At 35.9% G+C, this 20,271-nt stretch overlaps 1 protein-coding gene across 2 annotated transcripts in view; it reads right to left on the bottom strand.

Annotated features, from left to right (window-relative positions):
* The window catches only part of KLHDC10 (kelch domain containing 10), a 53,263-nt gene that overhangs the window by 14,018 nt on the left and 18,974 nt on the right, over positions 1-20,271 (bottom strand). Inside the window, exon 2 of one of the 2 annotated variants that reach the window (XM_024762796.1) lies at positions 11,012-11,098. The exons of the other annotated variant lie outside the window; for it this stretch is intronic. Within the exon in view, the coding sequence (XP_024618564.1) occupies positions 11,012-11,098 (87 nt within the window). The remainder of the gene's footprint in view (positions 1-11,011; positions 11,099-20,271) is intronic. 2 annotated transcript variants of the gene reach the window in all.

Raw genomic sequence — 20,271 nt, forward strand, 5'->3', positions numbered from 1 at the left:
TGTAACCAGGGACATGGGCTTTAGTTTGCAGCCCAAAGGAAGAAAGAAGCTGTCAGAGATAAGGCAATGATGAGGTTGCGCCAATGTTATTACCGTTACAAATAATTTTCTAACAAAGCTTTCTTTATGTAGATTTATATGCAAATGTCTAAAAATTTCTGGAAACAGAATTTCTGGGGTCAAAGGAATATACACTTAAAATTGACACAGATAGGGCACTTCCCCGGTGGCGCAGTGGTTAAGAATCTGCCTGCCAATGCAGGGGACACGGGTTCGATCCCTGGTCCAGGAAGATCCCACATGCCGCGGAGCAACTAAGCCCGTGTGCCACAACGACTAAGCCTGCGCTCTAGGGCCCACGTGCTGCAACTACTGAGCCCGCGCACCTAGAGCTCATGCTCCACAACAAGAGAAGCCACCGCAATGAGAAACCTGTGCACCACAAGGAAGAGTAGCCCCCGCTCACCGCAACTAGAGAAAGCTCACGCACAGCAATGAAGACCCAATGCAGCCCCCCCCCCAAAAAATTGTTACAGATATAATATTGTTATAGAGCCATATTGCTTTCCAAAAAGACTGCAACAATTTATACCCCCAGCAATAGTGTATGGTAGTGCCTATTCCTTTATGCCCTCTTTAACCTTTTTAGTTTGTGCCAATCTGATGGGTGTCAGGTTACTTTGTATTTCCCTGATTTTTACTAGTTCACATGTTTATTGGCCCATTTGTATTTCTTCTTTGAGGAATTGCCTGATCATATCCCCTGTCCACTTTCCTATCTATTGTGTTCTCTTCTCACAGATTTGTAGAAATTATTTATTTATTCTATTTCTTTCTTCCAGCCTGCTATTGGGCTTTTAATTTTGTTTATGGTACCTTTTACTATATGGAAGTTTTTGTGTAATTGAATCTCTCAATCTTTTCTTTTAAGGCTCCTTTGCAACAACAACAAAAGGCTCATTTGCTTTACATCTCATTTAGCTCTGCATCATTATAAAATTACTATTCTTATTTATTTCTAACAATTTTTTAGTTTTGATTTTTAATATTCAGAACCTGAATACATTCAGAACACATTTTTGTGTATTTTATGAGGTAGGGCTCTAATATTTCCTGCAAAATGGATAGGCAATTGTCCATAAACCCCTTATGGAAAGTCATCCCTTCTACACTGAACTGAAATGCCATCTTTATCGTGTACTAAATTGACATGTTCTAGAGTAGAATTAATAAAATCCCAATATCCAGGTCTAATCACCTTGGACACAAAATCTATTGCTCTTTAAGAATGCACACAATCAAGACACATCACACAATCTTAAATGCGAAAGCTTGCAAATAAAGTAGCATATAACATTTTTGCTTAATAAGCCTATCACAAGATGTAGCCACCTCTAGATGTGCTATCAAACATTTGTGATAAGGCCATTGTAAAAAAAAATTAAAACCTTTATTGCTAAAAGTACTAACTAGTTATATATATCATACAGCCTAAATGATAAATTCAGTTTAACTTAACTGGTCCCTTCTTTCCAAATATAAAGCCCAGCATTACCTCTACCTGAGAAGACAGGTCTTCTATTGTACACAGGGAAGCCTGGACAGGAAAGCCGGGGAAGACTGGGCCAGCTGGTTCCTATCCCTGACTGGTACGTAGACCGTTTTACTACTCCCAGAGTCCAAGCTGCTCAGGCAAAGGCCATCCATCCACAGCAGCACACAATATTCTTGGTTATGTAAGCATCTCCTACCACAGAGACTCCATACACTGTATGAGATTCATATATAAAGATCCGGCTTCTTAAGGCAGAGTAATCTTAAATCTAAGTTGGCAGCAGTAAAAGAAACTTGCTTTGACAGACTTTAGTGTTACCATGAGTTAGTTTCAAGCGCTGAGCAAAGCATACTGGAGACAGCTGTCACTACATATCAGCCTGGGCTTCTGGGCTCTGTTCAGTCCCACTGTTTATTTATTGATTCCTGTACCATTACCACACCGTTTTAATTACGAAAGCTCTGAAGTATCTATCAACATCTAGTAGGACAAATTCCCCTTTGTTACTCTTTTACAAAAACTTCTTAGCTATTTTCCCCCATTTACTCTTGCATTAGGTTTTAGAATCAGTTTGTTAAAATCTGTAAGAGGCCCCTTGGACAGACACCATCTTATCCAGGTGATCAAAGTTAACATCACCAGTAAAGGGACAAATCAACATCATGTGCAGTGAAATGAACACAGCATTACTTCCGTAGTATTCCAGCCAAAAATGTATAAGCTGAACATAATCATGAAAAAACACAAGACAAACCCAAACTAAAAGAAATTCTACAATATGACTAAGTCCCTACTGTTCAAAAATATTAAGGCTAAAGATACCTAAGAACTGAATGCAACACATGATTCTGGGACTTTATTTTACTATAAAGGACATTATTGGAATAATTGGCAAAATCTGAAATGAGGTCTGTAAATCTGATGATAATGTTAATTTAATCCATTATTTACAGTGTTAATTTCCCAATTTTGGTACTTGCTCTGCAGTTACATAAGAGAATATCTGTTTTCCAGGAACAAACACCAAAATATTTAGGGGTAAAGGAGCATAGTGTCTGCAGCTTAATCTCAAGTGGTTCAAACAGAAAAACAATATGTATATGCATATGTATTACAGATAGCAAGGGAAGAAAGGGAAGAGGAGAGGAGAGAGAGAGGGAGCAGGATAAAGCAAATGTGATCAAATGTTAACATCTGGGGGACCTGGGTGAATACAGGACAATTTTTTTACCATTCTTATAACTTCTCTGTAAGTCTGAAATTATGTCAGACTAAAATTTAAAACTAAATTTTAAGCAAGTCTCTTGAGGATTTTACTTGAGATGACCCATGAAGAAATATAGTCTCTAGCCATTTATCCTCATCTTTTTGATATCATCAGTATAGTTTCATTGTTTTCTTCTTGTTTTTTATTCCTAAGTACCTCATAATTTTCTATATAATTGTGAATAGATATCTTTTATTTTTTAATTTCTTGTTGTTAATATACAGGAAAGTAATTTATCTTTGCAAGTTTAAATTTTATCCAGCCAATTTTCTGAACTCTAATATTAGTTACCATTAATTATCTTGAATTTTACATCAGACAATCATATCATCCTGTTATTAAAGACAACTTTCAGCTCTTTCTTTCCAATATATGTACCTTTTAATTTTTTCTTCATTGTATTGGCTGAAACCTCCAGAACAAGGTTGAATAGTGGAGATGATAATGGGCATTTTTGTCTTGTTTTTTACATTTTTAATGATGATACTGGTAATGTTTCACTATTATATATATTTGCTATTGGTTTCTTGTAGATAGTCTATCAGTAAAATAAAATTTCTTTCATTCCTGGATGCAAATTTTTTTCTTAACCAGGAATGGTTTAAACTAAAGTCTTTATTAAAATGTATGTATAGAAAAGTACATATATCATAAGAGTATAGCTTGATGCATTTTAATAAAATGAACACACTGATAATCAAATTTTATTAAATGCTTTTGATAACAGAAAAATCAAACTGTTTCTTTTAACCTTTTAAAGTACTAAATACATTCCACAGATAAACCCAATTTGATCTTAATTTCTATTTTTATTTAGATTTATCCCTGCCATCATATATATATATATATTTTAACCATTCTTTCTTATGATTTCATTTTCCCACTTTTCTAATTTTACTGAAATAATCAAGCTTTCTTTTTTCCTTTCCTTTTTCCCTAGGGAGATCTACAAAGTATTACCCCTAATATTTTTTAAAAACCCATAAATTGGTATGTCTCTAACAACAGAGTAAACCACGTCTGGAAAGAACTTTGGCTATTAACAGTGGTTACTTCTGGAAAGCGGAATAAGGTGAGGAGTAAAGATGCGAAATGGGACCTTGTTTTTTTAATTTAACCTCTTTCATTGTGAACTACAACTCATGTATAGGAACATAATTATAAATGTATAGTTTAACAAATTATCAGTAAAGTAACATGTCGTCATCATCCAGGTCAAAAAATAGAATACTGCCAGCACACAGATGCCGTCTTACCTGCCCCTTTTGATCACAACCCTCCCCATCCCACCTCCTTCACTTCCAGAGGAAACCTATTTCCTCATTTTTATGGCAATCATAAAACCTGCTTTCTTTTAATAGCTTTATTATACCTAAGTATGCATCCCTAAACAATATTGTTTATTTGGGCCTAGTTTTGAAGTGTATTTGTATAGAATGATATAGTATGTTTCCTTTATGGGATCTTTCATTCAAAATCATGTTTCTGAGATTCATCCACATTGCTGGGGTTAGAGGTAGTCTGTTCATTTCCATTGCCAAATAGTATTTCTTTGTATGAATATATACCACAATTTATCCAGTCTATGTTGCGTGAATGGACATTTGGGTTGTTCAAATCGGTGGCTCTTAATGCTGCTATAAACATTTTTGTACATGTTTTCAGGTGTACAGGGGCCCATATTTGTTGGCTATAAATGTAGAAATGGAATTTCTGAGTCATAATGTATGGAAATCTTTACCTTTGCCAGATAAAGGCCAAACTGGTTACAAAATATTTAGTATTAGTATCATCATTCTTTTTAATTTAGCAACTCCTGTGAGTTTGTAGACCTAGCTCACTGTGGTTTTAACATGCATCTATCCCATTACTAGTGAGGTTGAGCACATTCTCATGTTTGTTGGCCAACTGGATTGATCCTTTTGGGAAGTGGCTGCTCAAGCCTTTTATACATTCTTGTACTGAGATGTCTTTTTCTTATTGATTTATACAAATTTGTTATATATGCTTGAGATAAGGACATTCATTTTTCACCCTATATATTTCCATATTATTTGAATTTTAATAAGCATATATTATACCTAGAAATTCTAAAATGAAAAATTATAAGATCTTTAGCAGAGTTTTACTTTCTTCCTATCCCCAGTTTGTTTAAATCATCTGAAATGTTAGTTACAGAATGTTATATATATACATACACATATACTAGATTTACATTATTCTTCTATATATTTAGAAAACTTTTCTTATCAATTATACCAGGCTTCACAGTCCCTGTATTTAGACACAACTCTTAAGTTTTTCTGCTTTTTTTTTTTTTTTTTTTTTTTTTTTTTTTTTTTTCCGGTACACGGGCCTCTGACTGTTGTGGCCTCTTCCGTTGCGGAGCGCAGGCTCCGGACGCGCAGGCTCAGCAGCCATGGCTCACGGGCCCAGCCGCTCCACGGCATGTGGGATCCTCCGGGACCAGGGCACGAACCCGAGTCCCCTGCATCGGCAGGCAGACTCTCAACCACTGCGCCACCAGGGAAGCCCCTGCTTTTTTTTTTATACACTACTGCTTCTTATGCCCAAACCTTCCTCTTTCTTGGATTTGTTTTTCATTTTACTGGGAACACCTCTTCAAGTAATTTTCTCAAAAAGGGTGTGTTCATAAACTTTCAGAGTTCTTATTTACTTTGACCTCCATTTAAACATTTAAATATTAGTGAGGCTGGGTACAGTTCTGTGTTCAAAATAATTTTCCCTCAGAACACTGAAGGCACTTATCTTCTAGCAAACTATGTTGCAGGTGAGAAATCTGTCTTGAGTCTTTCTATGTAGCCTGTTTTCTAACTCTGGAATCATAAGTAGTTCAGTAATGTACAGATAGATGCTTTTTGCTTTTACATTTTTCTAGCTTGTTCCTTGGTGGGCCCTTTATACTTGAAAATTCGAGAGTCTTTCTTCAGCATAGGGAAATATTCTTTATTTCTTTATTTTCTCTCTTCCACTGTTTTTCCTTATGTAACACTATAAAATGGATACTGGATCACTTAGATCTACCCTCAAAGTATAATTTTCCTCATGTACTTTCTCTTTTTGTCCTCTTGCTTTACGGTCTGTAAATTTCCTCTACTTTATTTTTGTAAAAATTGGTCTTAAGCCTGTGTATTATTTAATCCTCCAACTGCATCTTTATTTCAGCAAGTTTCAATATGGAACTAATTCCTTAACCATTCCTTTTTTTTTGCATGGCAGTTGTCTTTTTATTTGTGGACCCAATTCTCTCTTGACTCTGAGGAAACCTGCTGTGATCAGAACAAGTTTAGTTTCCCTAAAATGTCTGGTAAGCCTTGATCACTGATTCATATTAATAAGTGAAGTACTACATTGATTAGTATTCTAAGAGATAATGAATTTCCTCCACGGTTGTATTACTCTGTCTCCAAACCTCCAAATGGGAGATGTGTTTGATTATGGGTGTCTTCAGGTAAGTGGTACACTCACAGACAGGTTTCTCTTTAGAAGTGGAGAAAAAGCAGTTTTTCTAAAATAAGGAAGGCTGCATTTTGCTAGCATGGTCATTTAATGTATATCAGTCCTTGGTGGAGTTTGCTTTCTTCTCCTCCCCTCCACCCTCCTCATCCAATCTATCGTGGAGGTCCATTACCTAAAGCTCTGCTTTGTGCGCACACCCTTTCCAATCCCAGTCCATGAAAGCACTGCCTGTTCAACCCTCCCCTAAACAAATCCCCTACTTTGCTTGAAGAACTGTTCTTAGAGCTTTATCTTAGAACTAATGCCATTGCCAGGGAGGGAGGGAGAGAAGTAGGCGAAATAACAGTTCTGAAGGCAGTCCCTTAATTACCTGCCCTGATGTGCCATCTTACCCCTACCTGCTCCCTCCTCCTACACTTGCTGATTCTAGGCTTGAGTTTCAGGAAAGGAGCTCTTTAGGAAATTATCTGATTTCCAGCGTGCAGCAGGAGTACCTATTTGGGGTTGCATTTTATTCTGTTCTGGTTCTCAATCACTAGAATTCCAACTGCTTTCTGTTACCCTGAAATTCCTCAAATTTGCTGGCATTTTATAACAATAGCAAGAATGACAGCAGCTAACATTAAGTCAACGTTGGCTACACAGACTGTCAGTATAAATATTTGTTATCCTGGTCTTTAGCTAGTTGACAAGCTAGAGTTAAGGCAATTAATTTGGCTTGTTAGGCTGACTTTGTTTCTGATAAATAAAAGTTTTCAATTATGGAAAAAAAAAACATTGGCTAAACGTAAAAACTCTTCTAAGTGCTTTGCACATATTACCTCTCTTGATACTCACAACAAACTTAGGAGGTTGATACTATTATCATCATCCTAATTTTACAGATGAGGAAACTGAGGCAAAAAAAAAAAAAAAGAATAAGCAACTTGTCTAAAGTCACACAGTTGGTAAATGGCAGAGCCTGGATTCAGACATAGGTAATCTGGCTTCAAAGCCTCCCTTTTCTGTTTTTCAATATAGTTATGATTCATTCTTTTTTGTAGGTCTGCTTTGTCATTTTCAGTTATAAGTGAGAAGTATGGGAGGGTAAATGGGTGTAATCAGTCTATCATTTTGTAATGAAAACACACTGTTTTCACTACACTGATACTGTTTTCACACCACTTATAATGGGTGGCAACATCTTTTAGAGAATATGCAGGATCTAGTGAAGGAATCTAGTGACAGAAAATGAGCCCTATGAAACTGTTTAATCAGAATCAAAAGACATAATGTGTAGTAGGAGTCCCAAAACGAGAGGCTTGAAAAAGTGGCAATTTCAAAAGTATAGGTAAGTTGTTTTAAAAATCTAAGGAAACACTAAGTAGCATTTTCGTATTCTCAGCAACTTATTAGTTTACTGTCACCACCACCAGAGAGAAGTTGAGCATGTACTAAAATTTTAGTCCCATCCTATTCCCTGACAGCAGCCTTACAAATAATTCAGTTCAACTCAAATACATATGATATACCTACTACATGCACTGAGCTACAAACTGGAGATAAAGAAATGAAAGGCACTGTCCCACTGTCCCTGCCCTTACAGAGCGTACAGTCTATGGCAGGCAGGAACAAGTAAACAAATGACTATAATTCAGTGTGGTAAGTGTTATGATACAGGCAGATACACAGAGGGTGCAATCAAAACAAAGAGACAAGCCTTCCAAGGAGATTTCTCTATTAATAACTCATAGACTGAGTGTTCAAGGATATGCTATTATTGGCTTGGGGAGATTAAACTGAATTTATCATCTTTTCCCTCAATCTGCTCTTCCATCCATCTATATAATACCTGGTAAAGAGAAAACGGTCCACACAGAAAGCTGGAAGCTTTCTTGACTTTTCCCTCCTCCTCTTGAATTGGTCATCAAGTCTCATCTAATTCCACTTCCTTATATTTCAAATCAATTACCTACTCTCTATTCCTACTAAATATAACTACCTTAGTTGCAGCCTCTTATCATTTCTCACCTTGATAACTCTAATAACCCTAACTGGTCTTCCAATTAAATCTCTTCATTAATTAAATAAACTGATCCTGAAAACTCCCCTTGGGTTGTGTTCCACTTGATATGGGCCCTCTCCAGCTTCTTCTCTCCACACTCTTTCCCACTCTGCCAAACTTCCTACAGTTCTCTGAAAGACCGTGCTCTGTTTTGCCTAACTGCCTTTATTTAAGCTGTTTGGTCCTTGTTTGAGATGTTCCAACCTTCCCCTGTTAACACATACTCAGACTACTCAATACATCTCTTCTGAAAAGTCATCCTGATAGCTACTTATCTTCCCCTGTCCTTCCCACATGCTGAGTCAGGTACCTCTTCTGTGTGCTCCCATACCACACTAACTCATCAGGACACTTATCACAAAGAATTACACTCAAATTATTCTGTAATTGTTTCTTTACTTGATTCTCTATAATCTAGATGATTGAACTAGCACAAAGCCTGTTACACAGGAGGCAATCAAAAAATACTGAAAGAATGACAGCATGAACAAACGAACGAACGAGGTTAGTTAAGTCTGTGAAATCTGATGAGATAACCAAAGGAGATAATGGAGAGGACAGAACGTTGGAGCAATACCCATCTCTAGTGAGTAGGAAGAAAGAAGCCAGTAAAGGAAACAGAATAAACAATCAAAGAGGCAGGAAGGAGACATCTCAGATTGTACAGCAAAGTATAACCCAAAAGAAGAGAAAACATTAAGAAGGTACAGGTGGTCAACAGATCAAACACTACAAACAGGTCAAAGAAGGTGAGGACTAAGACAAGGCCACTGATTTAGAAGCGGTCACTGGTGAGCTTGCTGTTTCTAATGCTGAGTTTACTCCTGCCTCACTCTTCTCAGCACTGTCAGAGACCATCTTCCTCAGAAATTTTTTGAGGCAATTTAGGGCTTACGAAAATAACCAAAGATATGAAACTTACCTGTGCTAATCTCTTTTTTCCATGATTAAAATATTGAAAAACAGAGAATATAAAGAAAATAAAATCCCACCATCCAGATATAATGTTATTTCACTATTTCCTTTGTTTTTTATGTTTATATTTGTACAAAACTGATATTATATTGAATTTTACATCCTAATTAAACAATTTCTTAATTATACTTAAATTTAGTCAGCCCCCAAGTTAGCCTTCTCATTGTAAATCAAAAAATTAGTATTCTAATTTTTAAATAGAAAAAAGAAAAATTTTATCAAATTAGATGTACTGCTTGGCTATGTGTGCACAATGGTTTTTTTTGTCACATAACACTAAAATTACCTATTAGTTTCTATCAATAAAATTATTTATGCTAAAAGGTAGCATAGCAGGAATTCCCTGGCGGTCCAGTGGTTAGTACTTGGTCTCTTCACTTCCATGGCCCGGGTTCAATCCCTGGTCAGGGAACTAAGATCCCATAAGCCACACGGCACGGCCAAATGATAAAATAAAAGGTAGCATAGCACCCTAAGTATGTTATCTTGACCCATTTAGGCTAGATTTATTTTTGTTTCATGATCTGGACCTTGGCCACTAAAAATAGGTTAGGCACTAGATATAGGAACATCTTTAGCTGCTGCAGGTCTTTTTTCTAGTCTTTTTATTTTTTTTTAAATAATCTCTTCAGTCAAAATTAGATACACTGGGGGCCTTCCCTGGTGGCGCAGTGGTTGAGAGTCCGCCTGCCGATGCAGGGGACATGGGTTCACTGGCTTATAAATAATAAGGTCTAAACTATAACATTAAAAACGCTTGTCTGACAATTTATTATATCTAGAAAAACAGTATGAACCAGAGTTTTCAACCCTCTTCTGAGATTTTCTTTTTTCAGTAGGGAGTATGTTTTACTAGAAGAAGTAAAAAATAGAAAGAATGAAACATTTCTAAAAGTAAGAATTACTAGGTCAAAGGATGTGAACATTTTCAAGGCTTTTGATACATATTGCCAAATTAAATCCAGAAAGGCTGTGTCAAATTTACACTTCCTTCAATATATGAGCTTCATTTCCCCATACCCTTGCAACACTGAGTATTCTTATTTTTAGTCTTTGCCAATCTAATAGGTAAAAAGATAACCTTATTATTTTAATTATGTTTATAACAATAGTGAAAATAAACATTTGCTCATATTTATTGAGCTTTCTTTTTTACAAATTGATTATTCATGTTCTTTTACCTATTTTTCTAGTGGGTATTTGCTTTTAAACTGTTGATTTATAAGAGCTCTTTATATATTCATGATATTAACCATTTGTTACAAATACTTCCCCCTTTTATCTTTTTATTTATGGTTTCTGACATAAGAGGTTTTTAGTTCTATAGTCACATAAATTTTATTTCTTTCTTAAAATCATATTTAGAAAATTATTTCCCATACCCCATATTTTATAAATTATTCAAAGTTCTTTTTAATATGTTTACAGTGGAATAATACTGACATCAATGAGATGATTTATTTCTACGACCTAATACACATTAAGTGATTCTTACTTCCTAAAACTTATAATTTCAATTCCAACAGTGGTCACTATGAAACACAGGTTTAAAATTAAATTCTAGATTTTCTTTCATCCAATTTTAGCTGTTTAGACAATTTTTTAAAACCAGAGTTTTGAGTTTAGAAAATTCATTCAAAGTTCCCTTTAACCCATACGAAGCACAGATCTCTTGCTAGTTATCACCCACCTCTCAAAAACCTGTTAGGGATCCTTATGATGGGACAGGACTGAATGAAGCGCCTCCTAACTGGGTCCCATCGTATTTTCTTCTTACCTGTTACCACAATTATCAGCAATAAGTCAGACACATACAACACATGGCAAATAATACATAGTAACTGTAGTTATAAAGACAGAAAAACAGGAAACAAAACAATACTTGAATACAGAAAGAAGTGATGTAAAGTAGCATTTAACCCTGTTTCGGAAGTCAAAACAAAATTTAATTAATACATAAGCAGTGATGAAGGTTTTCAACTCATCCCCAAAAGAATAAGAACAATTATGTGCACCATTTTTCAGAATTCTGGTTCAACAGACATGCATTCAATAATCACCAATGCCATCTTGTGGCAAAAATTCACCAGGAGCTTTATAAACAGATTAGAAATGATGACATTTTTACAAGTCAGTGAATGTTAAAAAGGGAGCTCTGACTAAAATTAATTTGGCATAACGTAGGCTCCTGTTCTCTTCCAGGTTTGGTATTCTTTTATCAGTTATATGGTTAAGAGGATAAAGCAATGGGCACCATTCTTTAAATATGAAATAAGCTGATCTTGCTATAATTAAAATTGTGTGGTAGCAACCAAATAAAACAAACATTTAATACCGTGACACTTCCACTGTGGGGGGAGAAAAAAAAGGGAATTCCTCTGCCTTCACAGGAAGCAAATTAACTGCACATTAACCCCAATTAAAACTTGTTTTCTTATAACATGGAAGAAAAATGCAAAGCATAGTAGAAGTGTTAAATGGGATAATTTTGTCTCTTCCCAAAGGTTTGATAGCTCCCAAAGACAGCTCTTACAAGCAATAAAAACAATTAACACTGGTATAGAATTTAAAGTTTAAAACAGCTTCTACCAGTGTTATCTCATTTGATCCTCACAACAACCCTGTATGGATTCAACAGTCATTTCACTAAGCACCTGCTATGCCTTGAGCCCTAGGCTAGCCTCCACGTAGCCAAAGGAGGATATGACTCCTAGCCTCAAGAACTCATGTGAGGAAGGCAGATGCCTAAACTAATAATTACATTACAGTGAAGTAATTGCTATAACAGGGGCTATAAAAACACTTTGAGGAAGATATTATCATCTTAATTTTACAAGTAAGGAAGCTAAAAAAAAATTAAGTGACTCAATGCCAAAGCCAGGAGTCAAGCCTGGGCAGTTTGACTCTAACACCTGCCTTCTTTCTACTATACCACACTTAACCTGTCTCAAATTCCTTGGAAAGCATATAGTTTTTGGTTTTGGCAATTGGAAATATCTGAGATGTTCATCAGCAAGGTCTGGTCTGTTTACTAGAGCACTTGTACATAGAGATACATAAATTCAGTGTAATGAAATAGCATTACCTGCACATGTATACTTAATATTTTGGTGGAGACAGACTCGTGAGCAAGGGAAAGAATTATTTTGCAAAAGAGTTGCAAACGGGTTTATCTATTAATTCTCCAAGTCTTTTAAATCAGTAGTTCCCAAATGCTGGTCTACAGACCACTGGTGGGCTAAGGTGAAGATTCACCAGTCCAACACAAAATGAGAAAAATATGGACAAGGCAATGAGTTTTTTAAAATGTTCCATTTAAAAGCCTGTCCTTTTTTCAGAAATTAGAAACTTTTTATTAAATATTCTTTTATTTTAAGAGATGAAGATGATAGAAAATGGTACTTGATTTTGTTTTTTAATATTCTTTCTCGGAAAAAGAAAAAACTTGCAAGCCTATATGTATCCCCAAAATATACATATATTTAAATTTATAGGTTTATGACTTCCAAAGACTGGAGAAGCACAGCTTTAAATCAATACAATATTTGTTGATCACTCATAAGTCCAACATTGTCAACCACACTATCAAAGGATACATAAGATGTATAAGAAAATTCCCTTGCCCTCAAGAAGTTTACATTCTAATTAGGGAGACAAGACAAACACATAAAACAATTAGATAGCAATACAAGACAGAATATAACAAGTGATTAGCTTAAAATTTGACATTTTTATGTATCAAAAGCATTAAAATGTACATACCCTTTGACCCAGCTATTCCACTTCTAGGAATTTATTCCTAAAGAAATAATCATAGATGCATGGAAAGATGTATGGACAAAGATACACACTACGATATTATTTATAATGGTAAAAAATTAGAAACACTTTCAGTGTCCAAAGATAGGGAGATGGTTAAGTATGCTAAATAAACATATTTAAATATATTCATATTCTACGCACCACTAAAAAAAGTACATACAAGAATATTTACTAACATGAGAAAACATTCACAATATATTGCAAATGAAAGGTGCAAGGTACAAAATAGTAGCAGTGCATGATACCATATCAACAAAGAAAAAAGTATATATTCATGAAAAATACAGGCAGGATATACATCAAATTTTAATTGTGGTTATCTTTGGGCAGTTATTATGAGTGATTTTGGGTTTTTCTCCTTAGTGCTGTTGTTTATTTTCCAAGCTTTCTCATTGAGTAGGCATTACTTTTGGACTGGAAAAAAAAACAATACCATATTACTTTAATTTTTTTTGAAGCTATGATAAGAAAATACTATAAAGAAACATACCAAAGTATTAACAGTGGTTATGATTCAGGTTGAGGATTATCACCCCTTTTATATTATCCAAAAATTCTAAGACATATTGTTTTATAATGGAAAAATATAAAACAAATTTAGGTAACAGTGAGGGAGTAATACTGAAAATTATTGAACCAAAGTTGTAATCAAAAATCCTTTTTGATGTTTTCTCAGAGCTCTGTCAGACATCTTTGGCCTGCTTTTCTCTCAGCAACCAACATAAGTCTGTCACAGGCATAGGCTAATGTTGACTCTACAGAGGTTATTCACCCAAAGTAGGCACTAAGTTCAGAATCCATATTTTCTTCCTTCAGCCAAAGAGCACAAAACAAGAGAAACCAGCAACATAGCATAATATGCCTCTCCAATTTCATGTAAATATATTCCTGAAAAATCTATTTGTTCTTGAAGCTTTAATTTTTATATATTTGAATGCCAATGTTCATTTGTGATTGCTTATACTCTTCAAAACAAAAACCATAATTTTTTCAATCATTTCATCAATATTTTATTTTTTGCTAGCTTTTCAATTTTTCCTTTTTATTTATTTCACTATAAATATGACATAGTCATTGACAGTCAAGATGGTAGGCTGAGCACACTGCAAGCAAGCTCCCCTCTCCCCAAAGCCCCACAAGTAACACAAAAGCCGTTTAAAAAAAAAACACCTAAGGCTTCCCTGGTGGCGCAGTGGTTGAGAGTCCGCCTGCCGATGCAGGGGACGCGGGTTCGTGCCCCGGATCAGGAAGATCCTACATGCCGCGGAGCGGCTGGTCCCGTGAGCCATGGCCGCTGAGCCTGCACGTCCAGAGCCTGTGCTCCGCAACGGGACAGGCCACAATAGTGAGAGGCCCGCGTACCGCAAAAAAAAAAACACCCCAAAAAAACTATAATCAAAAGAAAGCAAGATATGGTCTTAGTCAATCACTGAAAGATGTAAGGCTGACAGAATCAGCTTAAAGAAGGAAACCACAGTGCTATACACCCAGAGTAGAGGGCTACTGCAAGTGATCTGAACAGCCCTCAGAGTAAACTAAGCCCAGAGGTGGAAGACAGCAGAAAGAACAGAAATAATTTATGGAATTTACAGCATAACTGGTTAGGGGGTAGCATGGAAGTTACAAAGCAGGTCAACCTCTCCCACCATTTACCATTTTGGTTCAAGCATTATAGAACAGAGGTACATAATTTGCTCCTAGATGGGAACAGTGGCATCAAACAAGAAAGGTGTCACTCCCCAGGTAGGAACAATGAGTATAAACCCTTGGATCAGAAAGACAGGACACAGCCCTGGGTGGATATTAAATCCCAGGAAAAAGAGGGGACAGACACTAAAGAAGTCTGGCAATTGGTACGCTCTATCTCATTGCACATTCCATCTCTACCCACAGTCAGTGGAGACCTGCTGCAATAAACATATGTAACACTCACAGGAAGGCTAACAAGGGCTCTCAAATACAGGTGAATGAGCACAAAACCAAGACTCAAACATGAAAAAGTTATTAATGTGACAAGCAGAACTCGTACCCAAAGAAAGACAGTTGACAAATTAAATAGAATAAAACCTTAGATTAGGTACAATTACTGTCCTGAGATATGCAAGATGATAATACATTTATTTTAAAAGAAATAAATTGGAACTCTTAGAAGTTAAATTTTGATCATTTAAATAAAAAAACTAGTTAAGGTCTGAAAAAAATAAAGAACAAATTAAATTAGTAATCTAAAAAATGGAGCCAAGAAATGCATCAGAATATGGTATAGAAGGAAAAAGAGGTGGGAAGCATTTTAAGAAGTTAAGATATAAAAGGGGATTGAGCAACAACTATCAAAATGCCACCTGCCTTTTTTGTAGAAACGGACAAGCTAATCTGAAACTTCATACAGAAACACAAGGAAACCAGAAAACCAAAACAATCTTGAAAAAGAACTAAATTGGAAGACTCACATTTCCTGGTGTTAAAACTTACTAAAAAGATATAGTATTCAAAACTGTAGTCCTGGCATAAGGATAGACATGTATATTAATGGGACAGAAATTGAAGGGTCTACAAGTAAACCCATGTATCTATGGTCAATTGATTTTTTTTAACATCTTTATTGGAGTATAATTGCTTTACAATGGTGTGTTAGCTTCTGCTTTATAACAAAGTGAATCAGCTATACATATACATATACCCCATAGAATAGACTTATGGTCAATTGATTTTTTTTTTTTTTTTTTTGGTCAATTGATTTTTGACAAGGGTGACAAGACTACTCAACGGGGAAAGCATAGTCTTTTCAACAGATGGCCCTGGGACAACTAGATATACTTTAAAACCTAGAATTCTGTATCTACTCAAACTCTCAGTCAATTGTGGGAGTGAAATTAAGACTTTTTTTTTTTGGCTCTGCTACATGGCTTGCAGGATCTTAGTTCCCCGACCAGGGATCAAATCTGTGCCCCCGGCAGTGGAAGTGCAGAGTCCTAATCAGTGGATGGCCAGGGAATTCCCAAGACATTTTTGAATGTACAAGGACACAAAATTTTTGCTTCCCTCAGAGTTCTAGTGAACGAATTACTCAAAGATATACACCTGGAATTGAAAAAAATAATCCAAGAATAATAATCAAGGTATAAGAAAAGAGTAAGCAGAGAAATCAGTAAAGTAAGTTTAAATAAGTGCTGACTGGAAAACAAAACAAAACACAAAAGCTTACTAACATTCAAAACCGTAATCTCAGTGATACCGAAAGGAGTAATTATGAGGGTAAGAACAAGGGCTGGAGAAGGGAAACCAGGTGAATGGTAAAGTCCTTGTCTTGTTCAGAAGAAAGATATAGAAAGTGATTAATACAGATACTGATAGAAAATATAAATTTAAGTATTATGTAAAAAATTTAAGATGGCTTCACTCCAAACATTTAAAGAAGACACAAATTCTTTCAGAGAATAGAGAAACTCATTTATGAAACTAGTAGAACCCTGATATCAAAGTCTGATAAAGACATTAAAGATCATTACAGGTCAACATCCTTTATAAACATAGGCACAGAAATTCTAAACAAAATATTATCAAAGTTACATAAAAAGAATAATACATGATGGCCAAGTGAAATTTGTTCCAAAATTGTGAGGCTGTTATAACGTTCAAAAATCAGTATAATTCACCACAAAAACAGAATAAAGAGAAAAACTATGCAATCATCTCAATAAATGCAGAAAAAGCATTTGATAAAATTCAACACCAAGCCAACTGGGGGAAAAAAGAAATTTATGCTTACACAAAACCTTGTACGTAAATGTTCATAGAGGGACTTCCCTGGTGGCGCAGTGGTTAAGAATCACCTGCCGATGCAGGGGACACAGGTTCGAGCCCTGGTCCAGGAAGATCCCACATGCCGCAGAGCACCTAAGCCCGTGCACCACAACTACTGAGCCCGCGCTCTAGAGCCCGTGCTCCACAACAAGAGAAGCCACAGCAATGAGAAGCCTACGCACCGCAACAAAGAGTAGCCCCCGCTCACCGCAACTAGAGAAAGACCACGCGCAGCAACGAAGACACAACACACCCAAAAATAAATTTTTTTTAAAAAGATAAATAAATAAATAAATGTTCATAGAAAGTTCATTCATAATAGCCAAAACCTGGCAACAACCTTCCAATGAATCAGAATGGGTAAATGAACAGTAGTTCATCCACACCATGGCAGACTACTCAGTTATCAATGAACTAACAATTGATGGGGGCAATAACTTGAATGGCTCTCAAGGGAATTATGCTGAATAAAGAAAGCCAATGTCAAAAGGTTACATGATTCCACTTATATAACATTATTGAAATCACAAAATTACAGAGACGGAGAACAGATTAGTGGTTCCCAGGGGCTTGCCAGGGGGAGGTGGCTATGCCTAAACAAGGGCACATGAGGGGCCCTTGTAAATGGGTCTGTTCCATATCTTGTCTAGGGGGCCATGCAAATCTATACATGTGATAAAATTACACAGAACTCAATACAAACACATGCACAGACACACACACAAATTAATGCATGTAAAACTAATGAAATCTGAGTAAAGTAAGTTGATGGTATCAATGTCAATTTCCTGGTTGTGTCACTGTGCAGTAGTAACAAGATAGCATCTGGGAAACTGGATGAAGGGTGTATGAATCTCTCTGTATTATTTCTTACAATTGCATTATAAATCTACAATACCTCAAAGTAAAAAGTATGAAAAATTAAATAAATAAAAACCAAAATGCAGAGGAAAAAAACCTATGTTGATATGGGGCAGATTGCATTCAAAATGATGTATCTGAAACAATTATGAATATTTTAACAATTAGAACTATTGATAGAGAACATGATCTAAGAATTCTGGTTTAGGTGATATGGTCCTACTGCATTATACAATTCAGTATCTATAAAGAATTTCAAAAGAGAAGCAAATTAACACTGTATTCAGAATCACTGCACAGTTGTGCAGACTGCTTACTGCACGAGAGCTCCATGCCAAGTGGCTAAACTGGGACTAAAATCCAGCCTGCACTTTGCTGCCCACTGTACTCACAGAACTATGTCTACATGCACCATGGCACACTTTGGGCTGGCAGTGACCAACTTGTTAAGTGAATGACTTTCTTTTAAACATAAGAGAAATAACATTTATTGCGTATCTATTCCTAGCACTTATATACACTCATTTTAAATTTCTGCCTTTGCCTTTCAAAATAAGATCTGAACCCATATCTTAGTTCTTCTGTGCTGCTCGTGTATAGAGTATTCCTCAGGAGGTTTCGGTTCTGTCTCAAATCCTTTTTGAAACAAAGTGGTGTATAAATTAATACAAACCAAAATATGAATTACAGTACAATATTGTACTGTGTTATGGCTTAATTAGTCATGGCATTATATATATGTATGTTTATGTGTGTGAAAACAGCTGCATTCCTTAATAAAAATACTGTTCCAAGAACTCAGTTAAATCCTCACCACAACTCTTAGATAAAATTATGATCCCCAATTTACAGATGAGAAAACTAAGACATAGAGAGATTAAGTAATTTGACCAAGGTCACTTTGCTAAGTAAGCAAGTAAAAACTCTGGGATTCAAACCCATGCAGTTTGGATCCAAATCACTCTTAACCACTCACAATAATGCTCATAGTCACAATTCAATTTGGCACCTGAAAAAGTATGTCTGACCGAGGCACTTGATAAATACTTATTAAATGAATGAATGAATGAATGCTATGGCAGTAATTCTCAACCAAAGGTACATTCTCCCAACTCCCTAAAGAAGTTGCTCTCCTCTCCCAGGATTCTGGTATTATTCTCCATTATACAGTCATCCCTTGGTATCCACTGGGGATTGGTTCCAGGACCCCCAAGGATACCAAAATCCTAGGATGCTCAAGTCCCTTCTTCTATAACATAGCTAAGTGTTTCCACACAACCTACTCGCACATTCTCCAGTATACTTTAAATCCTCTCTAGATTACTTATAATACCTAATACAATGTAAATGCTATGTAAGTAGTTGTAAATACAATGTAAATGATCTGTAAATAGCTGCTGGAGTGCAGCAAATTCAATTTTTGCTATTTGGAACTTTTATTTTCCCCAAATATTTTTGATCCGAGGTTGGCTGAATCCATGAATACGGAACCCGCGAATACAAAGAGCCAACAGTATCATTATACTGCCACTTAATTAAGAATAAAAACCAGGGACTTCCCTGGTGGCACAGTGGATAGGACTCCACGCTCCCAATGCAGGGGCCCTGGGTTCGATCCCTGGTCAGGGAACTAGATCCCACATACATGCCACAACTAAGAGTTTGCATGCTACAACTAAGGAGCCTGTGTGCTACGACTAAGGAGCTGGCGAGCTGCAGCTAAGGAGCTGACAAGCCTCAACTAAGGAGCCCATGTGCCACAACTAAGGAGCCCGTAAGCCACAACTAAGACCTGGTGCAACCAAATAAATAAATAAATATTTTTTAAAAAAAGGAATAAAAACCATAGTAAGTCATAGCCTATCACAGACTTCTTTCCTCCTATAAAAATGAAGTAATCACAGCACACTGAGAGACATCTTCAAATCTTAAGATATTCTTTGTCATTTTGGTTTATATCATTAGTTATTAAAGTATGACTTTACTGAAAAAACAGCCTTGTAGGGTGAGTAGTTTTGTCTTTGGGGGAGGGAGAGAGCACAGGAGGAGTTGTATCAGGCTCAAACTGTTCCAAAAGGCAGATGTGATACTGAAACCACTGTTCATAAATGACTGAATTCTAAGTTATACTATCCTTCCTTAGAAATAGTAAAAACAAAAGAGGCTAAAAATTTTACAGATTAAAAATTAATCAAAAAGTATTATAATTCATAAACCTATGTTAGATTAAAATATTAAATTGGGACTAACAAACAAAAATTCTAGGAATACTCCTGACTTAAAATAGCGCCATCACATTCCTAATGTTTATGAATGGCTGCCAAGACTTTGAAATAAAGTTTTAAATAAAAACCCCACCCTTTGGGACCAGTTTCATCTTTTGATAAGAAGAATTAACTATAAACACACCACAAACTATATGTATACTAGATGGTCTCTAAAGCTCTAAAAATTCTACAATTT

The sequence above is a fragment of the Neophocaena asiaeorientalis genome, unplaced genomic scaffold, assembly GCF_003031525.2.
Source record: "Neophocaena asiaeorientalis asiaeorientalis breed wild unplaced genomic scaffold, Neophocaena_asiaeorientalis_V1.1 scaffold681, whole genome shotgun sequence".
In the NCBI taxonomy this organism is placed as follows: Eukaryota; Metazoa; Chordata; class Mammalia; order Artiodactyla; family Phocoenidae; genus Neophocaena; species Neophocaena asiaeorientalis.